This window comes from Phytophthora infestans, genomic scaffold (genome assembly GCF_000142945.1).
Source record: "Phytophthora infestans T30-4 supercont1.11 genomic scaffold, whole genome shotgun sequence".
NCBI classification, from domain to species: domain Eukaryota; phylum Oomycota; class Peronosporomycetes; order Peronosporales; family Peronosporaceae; genus Phytophthora; species Phytophthora infestans.
The window spans coordinates 1,589,948-1,601,597 of NW_003303748.1; the positions used below are offsets into that span (position 1 = coordinate 1,589,948).

The following is an 11,650-nucleotide window of genomic DNA, read 5'->3' on the forward strand; positions in this document are numbered from 1 at the left end:
CTTGGTGCCATAGCTTCATGGTTCTCAGTGTCTGCATCCCGATTACAAATAGACCAGGAAAATCAACTGCAAAGTCTAGCTCTGGCAATTCCTTGTGCTTCTTTTGTAGGGTAACTACCTTTTTGCTCGCTCGCTGGAGTATCTCTTTGGCCAAAATACGAGAATTGTCGATTGGATCCATGATAACTTTGTTAGCCGGCATCTTCGAAATAACGTAGGGCATTGGGGGCTTCATCTTCTTATCAAAAACAAATAGCTGGAATTGGTGTAGCGGCTCAGCACATGATGCGTAGGTAGGTTCATTTGAAAGGAGAACCTGGACTGTTTTGAGGCTCATACCTTGGTCGTGAAGTATCGAATCATCTTGTGCCATTAGGATAGATACATTCCTCTTCGCTTTCTTAGTCTTTGCCTTCTGCTTCGGGCGGCCTCGCGGGCGTAAGGGACTTGCTATCTCGAATCCAGGTGATTCCGCATTAATTGGTTCGGATTCAAGAACTTGAGTCAATTGCATCACCGAAAGATCCACCAAGTGATCCACCGATTGAGGCACCGACTCCTCCGACTGGGACACCGACTGCACCGAGTGATCAACCGCCACCGATTGAGGCACCGACTCCACCGATTGAGGCACCGACTCCACCGCCTCCACCGAGTGGTCAACCGCCTCCACCGAGTGGTCAGCCGCCTCCACCGAGTGGTCAGCCGCCTCCACCGACTGAGCCACCGACTCTACAGACTCCACCGACCGAGACACCGACTCCACCGACGCTACCGACTGACCCACTGACTGAGGAACTGGACCCATAGACGACAGCTCCTTGATCAGCTCAAACTTTTTTTCAGTAAACATCGTTGATACTTGCGCTAACGCCTGAATTGCCACCCGATATTCCGCCATTCCCAGCGTGCTTACAGCTTCCGTTATGGCGGTAGCAAAGCTATTAGCTTGGCGAAATTTGCGGTTAGAGTCCCACGGAAGCTTTGGAAGCGATGCAATCCGAGTCACAGAACAGCCGTTCCTTTCGGTCTCCAACGGAGGACGCGTGTCATTCATCGAAGACAACAACCAACGAGGATGGAAACACTGAGTCGGAATAATTGTCTCCAATTTCAGTTGCTGACGCACGTAGAAAACATGCCTGCATGGCAATAGCCGCGTACTTGCAAATAAACACGAACACTCCCAGGTTGACTTAGCAATTGTGTACTCTGCTCGTGGTTCGTCCAGACTTCCTTCTGCATCTTTCTCATTCTTGATAAAGATCATTCCAGGCATTGCCTCGTAAAAGGAATAGGAAGCCGGACCAGTTGCGTACACGTACTGCTCATGAATTAATTCGCATACATGCTTGCTAACCAAGTTAGCCACGACATTCATCTCTTTATCGTATTCTTCGTGATGGACGTGAGAAATGTTGGTTGCACGGTTGTACAGAAGCTGTTCAGATCGAGTCTGATAGAAAATAATTGAAGCCAAACACTCATCTAAGACCACTGAAGAATTTACAATCTCCTTCATGTGCTTCCAGGACGCCTTAAGTCTGTTATTGGTGTTGTTGCCCAACGTCACCGCACTTTGTCTCGTGAAAGAACACCACATGTCCCTGCACCCGTCCCAATTCTTCGCAAAGTAAGTCTCAAACGGGTGATTTAAGGCAACCTGCTCTGTGTCCACAGCAGTACTTAATGCTGCAACCGACTCCACACTTCCACCGACTGCAACAGATTCCGCACCCGATTCCACGATTGCACCAGATCTAGCCGTGGCGGTGCCACGGCTGGTACCAATACAGGTCAAACGTGTCATGTAGCGTCGGTGCTTTTCATACTCCCGTTCCGTTTTTGCGTACACCAACAGATTGACAACTGCCCGAAGCTGCTTTTTTTGCCACGCCGAGAAGCCATAGTCGGCGCATGCAATCTCCTCCCGCAAATATTTCACGACGTGAAACTGACAGAGAAGTATACGAACGTCTGGAATAGCTGTCTGCAAAACTCCAATTTCGGTAAAGTCTTTGTCCACGATCACACACTGCAGCTTAGTCCAGGAAGGATTCTGCTTCTTAAATTCTTCACACGCCGAAAACAGCGTTTCACTTCGTTCATTTTGTAGGATAGCGTGCTGTACGTACTGACCTTTCCCGAAAATATCATGAGCCATGAACGAAAAAATCTTGTACTTTGAGGCGTTGGTACCATGCGTTGCGTCGATAATTAAAACTTCAGGGAATCTGCTAAAAATGTCAATCATGTGCTTCGTTTGTAGTGTAATACACGTAGCGATTTACTACAAAACCAAACACACACATTTAGAATCAAACTGACCGATTCACAATACTTGAGACGCAAAACGAACCTTTCCGCCTGATGGGTCCACAAAAATATGCCCTACGTTCCCTTGAACAGCACAAAAGTCCACCATCCATTTCTTGATGCGTTGAGAACGAGATGACACGCCCTGGTCTTGTTTCTTTAGCTTCCGGATTAGGTTTCGTACATCTTGAGGAGTTGGATCGCTGCTGGTGTTCTCCACGATAAATTCAGAATGTTTTGCGTCGTTGTGCCTGACTTTCTGACCGTCGCCAAAACATCTTCTTCTATAGCCAGTCGATTAGCGGGATAATGGCGGTACGTACGCAGCCCCAATCCGTGGTTGTGAGATAATGCAGTCTTAGTGACGCAAACTGCAAAATGAAGAGGGGATGTGTTCACCACTTGAACGCAAGCGTTTATCTGTATACACGCATGAGCAACGTTAGCTGTTGAATAGTATTGTTACATAAAGTACCGATCAGTAACCGACTGTGACCGACAGTGCCAGACTACAACCGACTGTGACCGGCAGTGACCGACAGTCAACGTCTCGCACCTGGGCCTTGCACTCGATCGGGCGTACTTCCTGACGTGGCCTCTTCCCTTTACCACGGTATCTGTACTTGCCGCCATGCGTGCAAATGAGCGTCTTTGCGTACGTACACCATGCCTCTGAAATGAGCGTTGAAGACGGCTTCTGGGCCTTTTGCATTAGCCTGTTCCGTTCTGCCACGCTTTTAGTTGATCGCACTCTAAAAACCTACAGTAAATTGGTCAAACCCGTTGAATACTCTCATAATGTAATACATAGTGCCATCAATGCCCTTACCTGGTAAGTCTGCTTCTGATACTCGTCCAGATACGAGTGAAAGGCTTCCCAGGACTGAAACTGCGTTTCAACTAAGTCTGCACAGACTTCTGGAGATCCTCTTCCGCTACTACCTCCACTTGTTCTCTCGCCAGGCATATCAGTCACGCTTGAATCCTCGACACTCCACGTCGCCGCACTGGAACTACTGGATACGGCGGAGTCGTCCACCCAGCTCGCGTCCGAGCCGTCATTCTCACTGCCCCCGCTGTAGGCTTCCTCTGAGGGCCGCTTCTTCGACGCGCGTGCAGGCTGGCGCCGATCCATTGCTGGCGCTGTTCTTCTCGAAATGGAGTGCCCCTAAATGAGTGGCACAAAAGCTCCGTATACGGGTATACAAATTTAACCGTACGAGGGACTCAAAATTTCCTTGACAATTAATTTTTTGCGTTTTCAGTCTGGTACAATAACGACTCTCTTATTAATAAGTATCCGCCAACGCTGGCAAGAAAGGCCGAATTCACCGTTCACTCTAATTAGTCGTGCTTCGAAATTAATCGTGCATTCGCGCTTTAGTGACTCTCAAATGTGGGACACATTATTAATTCTAACCAAAAACAGCAATTTCCTTATTCTACAGAAGTAGTTGTTTTTACATAACGGGCATTAAAGTTTTCTAACTTTTGTGCTCCAACTTAAACACCATAATTAGTCATGGCATGACTAAATAGAGTGAGCGGTGTATGTGCGTGATGTGCTATAAGTACACTTGCTGTTGTATCAACATCTTCGCTACTGTTCAGCGTACAGCTCTCTCGCATTTTATGCTGGCAGACCACAAGATATTCGAGCGTTCTATCAGTATTTTATTATCAGTGCTTCAAGGTTACACAGACACCTCGTTCCAGCCGTACATGGACTCCAACTTAAGCAATGTATTCTGTAGATATTAGGCCCACTCCTACCTCGACGAACTAAAGTGAAAATGATTACCCATTATTTGGATAATGTTAAATTTTGAAGGCAAACGCAGCACAGGTGGGTCAAATTGGCACGATCCTGTACTGTACAAGAGAGGGCATCCGTCTGGTCTTTTCGGGGTAGTCAGCTGCCTATTACCAATTAATCGCAGAGTTTTAGGAAAGAAATGAAGCCAAGTTGTGGTGCAGCTCGTCGTGAGCCCTGTTTGACAGTCTTTGGAACATGCTTCTAAAGATAGATGTAGCATGGTCGACCATCTTTCCAATGCAAGTGACGTTATGTTTAGAGCTTGGCTCGATCAAATCCTGAAGTGGCTAAGCGAAGAATAGGATGGGACTGACTGACGTATGGCACATGGCCTGGGCTAGCTTCGATCAGCACATGTGGTGGCGTTCCCGCAGCTGGGAGCGACTCGTTCTGGGGAGAACACAACGCATTGGCATCGCCGGCGTAGCTTTCGCGAGCTCCATACGCTCGAAATGGTCTTCACTGATCCTTTCGCGGCCGAGCGTTCAGACTCAACGTCGTCTGCGTCTGCAGGTTCGGTTGGGGTAGCGATGGATCCGTCCGTGAGCAAACGATACACGAGTCCGTTTCCGCCGTTGCAGTTGTCCCCGACGACCACTATGGAGCTCGAAGGGCTAGCACAGAAACTGGTGGCTTGCAATATCGGCGCGTATGAGAGCTTTTTGATTGACAACCATGGCAAAGTGGACGAAGACAAGTGGAAGTTCATCTCGGCCAAGGATGACTTGAAAGCGTATGCGGAACAGCCTCGTATTGTGGAGTCACCGCACCCGTATCAACAGGAAACACCCGTGGCAGATCTACCGGTTGTCATGATCACTGGAACAGTGGTCGGTGACTTGGATGATGTCATGTACGGCGTTGTATGTCCGACGACGGAGCAGATGCGGGTCAAAACGTCCTACGTTCATGACGACATTCCCAAGAGCTGCGTGCTTGCGTCACTGTCCCCTCCGACGCCGGAAAATCCGTTCAACGCCACCTCCATCAAGTGGGTGGAATTGAATGTACCACTTGCAGTGCGTCCTGTCGTAAAGAATCGTGATTTCGTCTACATGGAGACGACAGGTATCGAACGCCTTCGAAACGGAGAGCGTGTGGGATATCACATCGTACATTCCGTCCAATTCCCGGAGACTCCCGTTCTCGACACACACTTTCGAGGCAACAGCTCGATCAGTTTATTGTATCGTCAGAGACTACGAACGTCACGGATGTGTACATCAAAGGGTTTTTCAACCCGGCGGGAGGCATCATGCGTACCATAGTCATTCGATCAGCAGCACGGATTCTACTATCGGTGGCAAAGGACGTCTACTGTAGCCACATGAAGAAGATCGTGTGGGCCTTACGACAACGATACAGTGGCGAGACGTCATCTTCAAGTTCGGAATGTACTGAGAGCTCATCAAGTGGCTCTTTGGACGACAAATGCTGCTCGGGCTGTGGGAAAAAGCAATCGGTGTTTGTCCAGGCTGCAAGTAAGACGAATCATGGCGCCAAGATCTTGCAGAAGAAGAGACATTGCAAAATTTGCACACGTTATATGTGTTTGGACTGCAGAAGACAGCACCAACTCTCTTTCCTTCTCCCCGATCTGCGTCTCAAGCAGCATCTTGTCACGGTGTGTAGGAACTGTGAAATTGAAGCCATCTCGGAAAGTGCCATGGCGATTGCGCGGGACGAGGTGCTACAGGGCAACCAGATGCAGCGCTGGGATATCGGTGAGGTGTTCAATTCGACTATGTGCCTCCAGAGCGAGTAGACGTTAGGTAGATAAACAAGATAATGAAGGTATAAATGATGACTATTTTCAATGGCAAATATTCAAATTTTAAAATCGATTTAGATTGTAAATTATAATATTAGTATTTGGAAAAAATTAAGCAACGTAGTACTTGTAACTCTTTAAAATGTAGTAGTATTGCGAAGCGGGACGATTCGGAGAAAGGCGCGAAGCGAACGGCAAATCGACGCTGCGTTGTTAGAGGTCAAAACTAAGAAAACATTTTTTATTATTCAATAAGATACCAGATACACGTTGAAGTTAAAGTGACAGCGCATCTCGCACTGAAGACTCCGCGCACTTGTCATGAATGAAGATGGCGAGTCAGAGGATTATTCTGTATTAGCGCCAAAACGCATTCTGTATGATAGGCTACACGATTGGGTGCTCAATTGGGCTGGTCGTGTCTCTCAGACGCCCGCGGAAATTTCGAATAGAACGCACAATAAGACACTTGTAATTCACTAATACACTTGTACACTACCTGTCATATCAGATCAGAATCAGGAATCCAGGCTGGATATCATTCCCTGACTTGCTACTAGTAAAAATCATGAAGACCTTTGGTGCTGTTCTCGCTCTGCTGCTTGCCACCTCGGCCTCTGCGTATGAAGAGTCCCACCTCAAAGTCCGTTCTAACAAGGCGGTGAGCGCGAACCACGTCGAGGAGCGCGTGGTGAACCAGGAGGCGCTGGCCAAGAAGCAAGATATGTTCTACCGCATGACGAACATGAAATCCACGCCGTGGGACGCGCAGCCCGAGGAGCGCGCGGCCAAGTGTGCGGACTTGTGTATGCTCAACGACTTCTGGGAGTTCCAGCAGGGGCGCAACTGCCTCAACCGCCCCACGAGCCTCTGCTCCGTTTACAAGAACGGTCTCTCGTCCATGGACGTAGTGCTCACTGTGGCTGAATGCACCTGCAACAGCACGAGCGCCTCCTACTCCGACGACGGCAGCGCCTAAGCCGAGAAGGAGAGAGGCTAGTGTGCAGCACTGATCCAGTTGCTTCGAGCTGTTGCTTCGTTCAGTTTCACACTGTTTGTACATGATAATACATGAAATCTTTGGTACAAATTCTGCTTGTGTTAATAATGTGCTTGCAAGTGGCAGCTCCGGCTGCGTTGCTCCAAACGTGTTGCTGGCAGCTGAGTCGCCATAACTTTAAGCGAACATGTGTGATCTTTTCAGACCGCTAAATTTAATAAACGTGTTTCAGTTGTTTTGCTAAATTGTCTTGCTTGGTTTAAGTCTTTAAACATAAATTCCTGTCAAACCGATTTCCTTAAAGCACAACGCCGGTACGATTGCCAATCACCAGCCACTGCAACCAGGCATTCCAGAGCAGACTTCTCGCCACTTTTTCTCTGCCATGGAGCGCATTCACCAAGTTCCAGCCTCGCGACGAAAGCTCCATCTACCTTGTGCAGCTGCTGTTAGTCTTCTATGTCACTGCAAGGCGAGAGATCGTCACTCATCCCAACCAGTGACATGTCCACTGCGACACCGTCCACTCGACCTCGTTGGAAGCTCGGAAATGTTGCGCTAGTCGCGATTATATCAACCTTTGGCTTCTTAGCGCTCTTTCACTGGACTGCAGACACGCAGAGCGTTGCCGGGTTCAATTCCGACACATCGGTTCCTCGATTCCGCGTGAGCTTCCCGTCGTCGGTGCATTCGAAGCCGATCACCGGTCGGTTGATGGTTTGCATGGCTCAAAAACACGCCGTGAGTGATCCGCAGGGTGAAGACCAACCTCGATTTCTCGTTGACGACTCGAAAGATACGCAACAGATTTTTGCAGTCGACGTTTGGGAGTTCGCTCCGGGCGACATTGGGACGGAGAGCCGAGAGGTGAATGGCACACACGCGGTGGGGTATCCCATGGTCTTCATGGACCAAGTGCCTGCTGGAGAGTATTGGGTACAAGCAGTGCTACATCCGTACGTAGAGTACAACCGCTCTGACGGCTGGAAGCTACAGCTTCCTAGCTTCACGACATTCGAAAGTGACGGCGGCGTGCTCACAGCACCCGGTTCACTTTACAGCGCGGCTAAACGCGCACTATTCGACCCCGCGACGTTCTCGGTTGATCTCGTACTAACACAAGTGGAACCGGAGCTTCCCCCGCTTGAAGAACCTCATGAGTTGCTTCAACACGTGACGTTCCGTAGTCCGTCCTTGTCGACTTTCTGGGGCACAGATGTGTTTCTAAAAGCCTGGGTGTTGCTACCACATCGTTTCTTTGACGACGCAATGAAGGATGTACACTACCCTCTGTTCATCTACCACACGCACTACAGTCGTGAATTCGAGCACAGTTTCTACCCTTCACCTCCAAAGAATACGACGACCGCATCACTTGGAGAAGAGTACGGCTTCTACTTCTTCTCCAACTGGACGTCTGACAACCCAACAGATCCGTTTACTAACAAGCGAGGGATCATCGTACAGCTCCAACATGCCAATCCGTACTACGACGATTCGTATGCGGTCAATAGCGCTAATATCGGACCGTACGGTGACGCGATCACGTTCGAATTCCTGCCATATCTTGAGCACAAGTTCCGTGGTATCGGCGAAGGATGGGCACGTACCATGTACGGCGGCTCGACGGGCGGCTGGGAGTCCTTCGCCGTGCAGGTGTATTACCCAGACGAGTACAACGGTTGCTGGTCGTTCTGTCCTGACGCGTTCGACTTCCACAGATTCCAGCAAGTGGATCTGGTTGCTAACAAGAACGCCTACTACGCTCGAGGTGACTGGACGCAGAAGGATCGTGGAGCGAAGCGTAATTATCTCGGGGATATTCGAGAAACGATGGCCGAAGAGAACCACCACGAGCTCGCGATGGGCTCACGAGGACGTTCCGGAGGTCAGTGGGATGCGTGGCAAGCTGTGTATTCGCCGTTGAATAACACGGACGGGTACCCGGCTGCTGTTTGGGACAAACGTACGGGTGAGATCCACCCACAAGTCGTCGAGTATTGGGAGGCACACTACGATATCCGTGCGAAGCTACAGCGTGAGTGGCACGCACGGGGACTCGGTCACAAACTCGTCAATAAGCTTCACGTGTACGTGGGCGTCACCGACAGCTTCTACCTGAACGACGCGGTCTTCCTGCTTGAAGACTTCTTGAAGACCACGACGGAGCCGTTTTACAATGGCTCGATCGTGTACGGCGTCACGGACGGTCGGGGGTACGAACACTGCTGGACAGGTAGCTTCGAGCAGTCGATTTCGCTTGGATGGCAAACTGTCAACCAGCGAATGATCCCTCAAATGGTTGATCACATTGTGTGGTCAGCACCCGAAGGCGCAGATTTAAGCTTCACGTCGTACTAGGTTGGCTGCAAACGTCGTCAATGTCTGCGGGATCTGTCAATACACAGTTTGTACCAAAAGAAACAGATCAATATGACAACATGAACAAGTTGAAGCTTGTATATGTCCTGAGTCAGCACCCGAAGTAAGCTATCGACATGTACGCCCATGGCTGCTCATTTTGATAAAGTAGAAGGGTATTCACACATAAAACCAGATTCATGCAATATGGAAAAATAATTTACAGCTAACTCAGTAAAAAACAATTGTTAGTTAATCTTTAATTTTTTTTAGTGGAACTTACTTTTAAAACAGGAAAAAACAAATCATAAATTAATTGTAAGTCCTTTAGATTTTAGTGGAACGTTCAGTACGGAAAATTAAAATTGGACACTGCTAATTTGCGGTAGCCTTCTGGTCGTGGCGCGGTCAGTTGACTTGAGCTATGCTAACGTCTCTATCGCCGCGTCCTACTTAGTGAAGGTCAGCAGTACAGAGCGTCACCATGATAGATCCGGGTCACCCGGCGGGTGGTCACGTCTGGAAGCCAGCGTAGCATTCCATGAACGAGTCCTCGAGTATAATCATGTGCGCAATACGCTTATCACGCTGCGGGTTCTTGTCAGCGTACACAGTATTGGCTCACCTGCACTCGTACCAGGAGCAACATGCATCTCTTGCGGTTATTAAGAGAAAATGACATTCAACCTTCGCTTTCAATGTGTTGGAGAGTCTTGGTCATTCAACCTTCGCTTTCGATGTGTTGGAGAGTCTTGGTCAGTGTCTTCCTTACTACTTCGTTAGTTAAGAACTGACCAAAACTCTCCTCAGCATCGAATTTCCGGGCCACCCGCGCACACTCGCTACAAAAGTAGGACATACATCTGCTGTCCACGATTCTACCGACTCTACCGGCTGCCTCCAGGGTAGTCTACCCGGTAGAAGCGCGGTGACCTCCAGAGGTACTTGTATCGCATGCAAAGCTTTAATGATAGTAACTTACAGTAATAAAAGAAAGCATGAAGTTTAAAAATGGAATCACTACCACCTTAAACAGTTTTTTGTGGACATAAAGAGCTGCTCTACATCTGTCATGCGATTAATTAACTTATACTAGCTGCCGCTATGAGAGATGCATGAACACAGATCTTTATCAGCCGACTGTGTTGACCAGATAAATGATCCCCTGCTATCCATACACAGCAGCAGCAGATCGTGATCATGGCCACGAACGGTCATTTACGGCCAATCTACATCCGAATATCTCTGGCTCACCTACAGCTCAGTGTGGCATGAACACATTTCAGATTCTATAAACGTGTCCAGTGAATCCCATCCATATTTCGTGCAACAGAGGGCACGACAAGATACTTCGCTGCCTATCTTGGCAACATTCGTGCGAATGCAGAGAGAAATGGAATCAGGCAGGCACTCCTTCTATCGACCAGTCCTGCCCACCATTCCGACATCGATCTTTAATTTTCCAACACATTCAGTTTTCGGCAATATCACGTAGCACGTAGAAAATGCATTCATGAACTTCCCATTAGCCACAAAATCCAACATTTAGCTTTCTTGCCTTACCAACACATTACAAACGAGTTAAAAGTTACCATCAACTGAAAAAAAGACGCAGCCCTCAAATTTACCCAGCCTGCCGACATGGCCATCAGCACGATTCCTGCCTTACAAATGTTAGATTTCTGGTGGATTTGGCAAACCTAACGCCTGGCCGCCTGTGGCATAGCGAATCGCAGCGCCTGGTCTCTTGCAAAGTTGAAGTTAGCTAGTTGAAGTTGTCCCTAATGACAAAAACTTATCCAGCGTGCGTTACTGGCTTGTCTCAGTACTTGAACAAAGATCCTTGGACGGAGTCCCACCTGACTTGGCATATCTGGTTGACACGAACTACACGTGTGCTGCCTCTTGTTCTCCCTTCTCATGTCCGTCCACCGCGTGCATGTAGGACTGTCGGGGCGAGCATACCCCTGCGGTCACGCACCGAGCGTTGAGCATGGTGACTGACCGGTTAGCTCACATATGGCGAGCCCAACGCGTCGTAGATAAAGCGTTGGACGCACGGCGAAGATATCACGAGCTCGGTATGTTCCACCATGGTCGTGGCTGTGAGCGGTGTGGCAAGCTTCGTGCCGCCGGAGCTGTGCAGTCATGAGCTGCGTAGATCGTTGCGAGTGATGAATACTGCCGCTTGGACTCGGAAGTGCCAGGTACTGGTTTGACACCGGCACTTTCGTTGACAACCATGGATATCACGAAGTCTGTTCGCTCCGCCATGGTCGCGGCTGTGAGTTCTTCTTGTTTCGTAAAACACGGAGCCTTGAGCTGCGTGGATCCTTGTGCGCAATGTGTACTACATGTCACTACTGGTTTGGACTTTAAAGTCCCG

General features: G+C 49.0%; 3 protein-coding genes across 3 annotated transcripts; all 3 read left to right on the forward strand.

Moving 5' to 3' along the window:
• Nucleotides 1-4,584: 4,584 nt before the first annotated feature.
• On the forward strand, nucleotides 4,585-5,897 carry PITG_07528 (uncharacterized protein; the record flags this gene model as incomplete). The annotated part of the gene is made up of 2 exons (XM_002904470.1): nucleotides 4,585-5,253; nucleotides 5,331-5,897. The coding sequence occupies 2 exons, from the start codon at nucleotides 4,585-4,587 to the stop codon at nucleotides 5,895-5,897; spliced, it is 1,236 nt and encodes a 411-aa protein (XP_002904516.1).
• A 563-nt stretch (nucleotides 5,898-6,460) lies between these two features.
• PITG_07529 (uncharacterized protein) lies at nucleotides 6,461-6,996 on the forward strand (the record flags this gene model as incomplete). Its single annotated transcript, XM_002904471.1, has 1 exon — nucleotides 6,461-6,996. The coding sequence occupies one exon, from the start codon at nucleotides 6,472-6,474 to the stop codon at nucleotides 6,880-6,882; it is 411 nt and encodes a 136-aa protein (XP_002904517.1).
• A 411-nt stretch (nucleotides 6,997-7,407) lies between these two features.
• PITG_07530 (uncharacterized protein) lies at nucleotides 7,408-9,264 on the forward strand (the record flags this gene model as incomplete). Its single annotated transcript, XM_002904472.1, has 1 exon — nucleotides 7,408-9,264. The coding sequence occupies one exon, from the start codon at nucleotides 7,408-7,410 to the stop codon at nucleotides 9,262-9,264; it is 1,857 nt and encodes a 618-aa protein (XP_002904518.1).
• Between the last annotated feature and the right edge of the window lie 2,386 nt (nucleotides 9,265-11,650).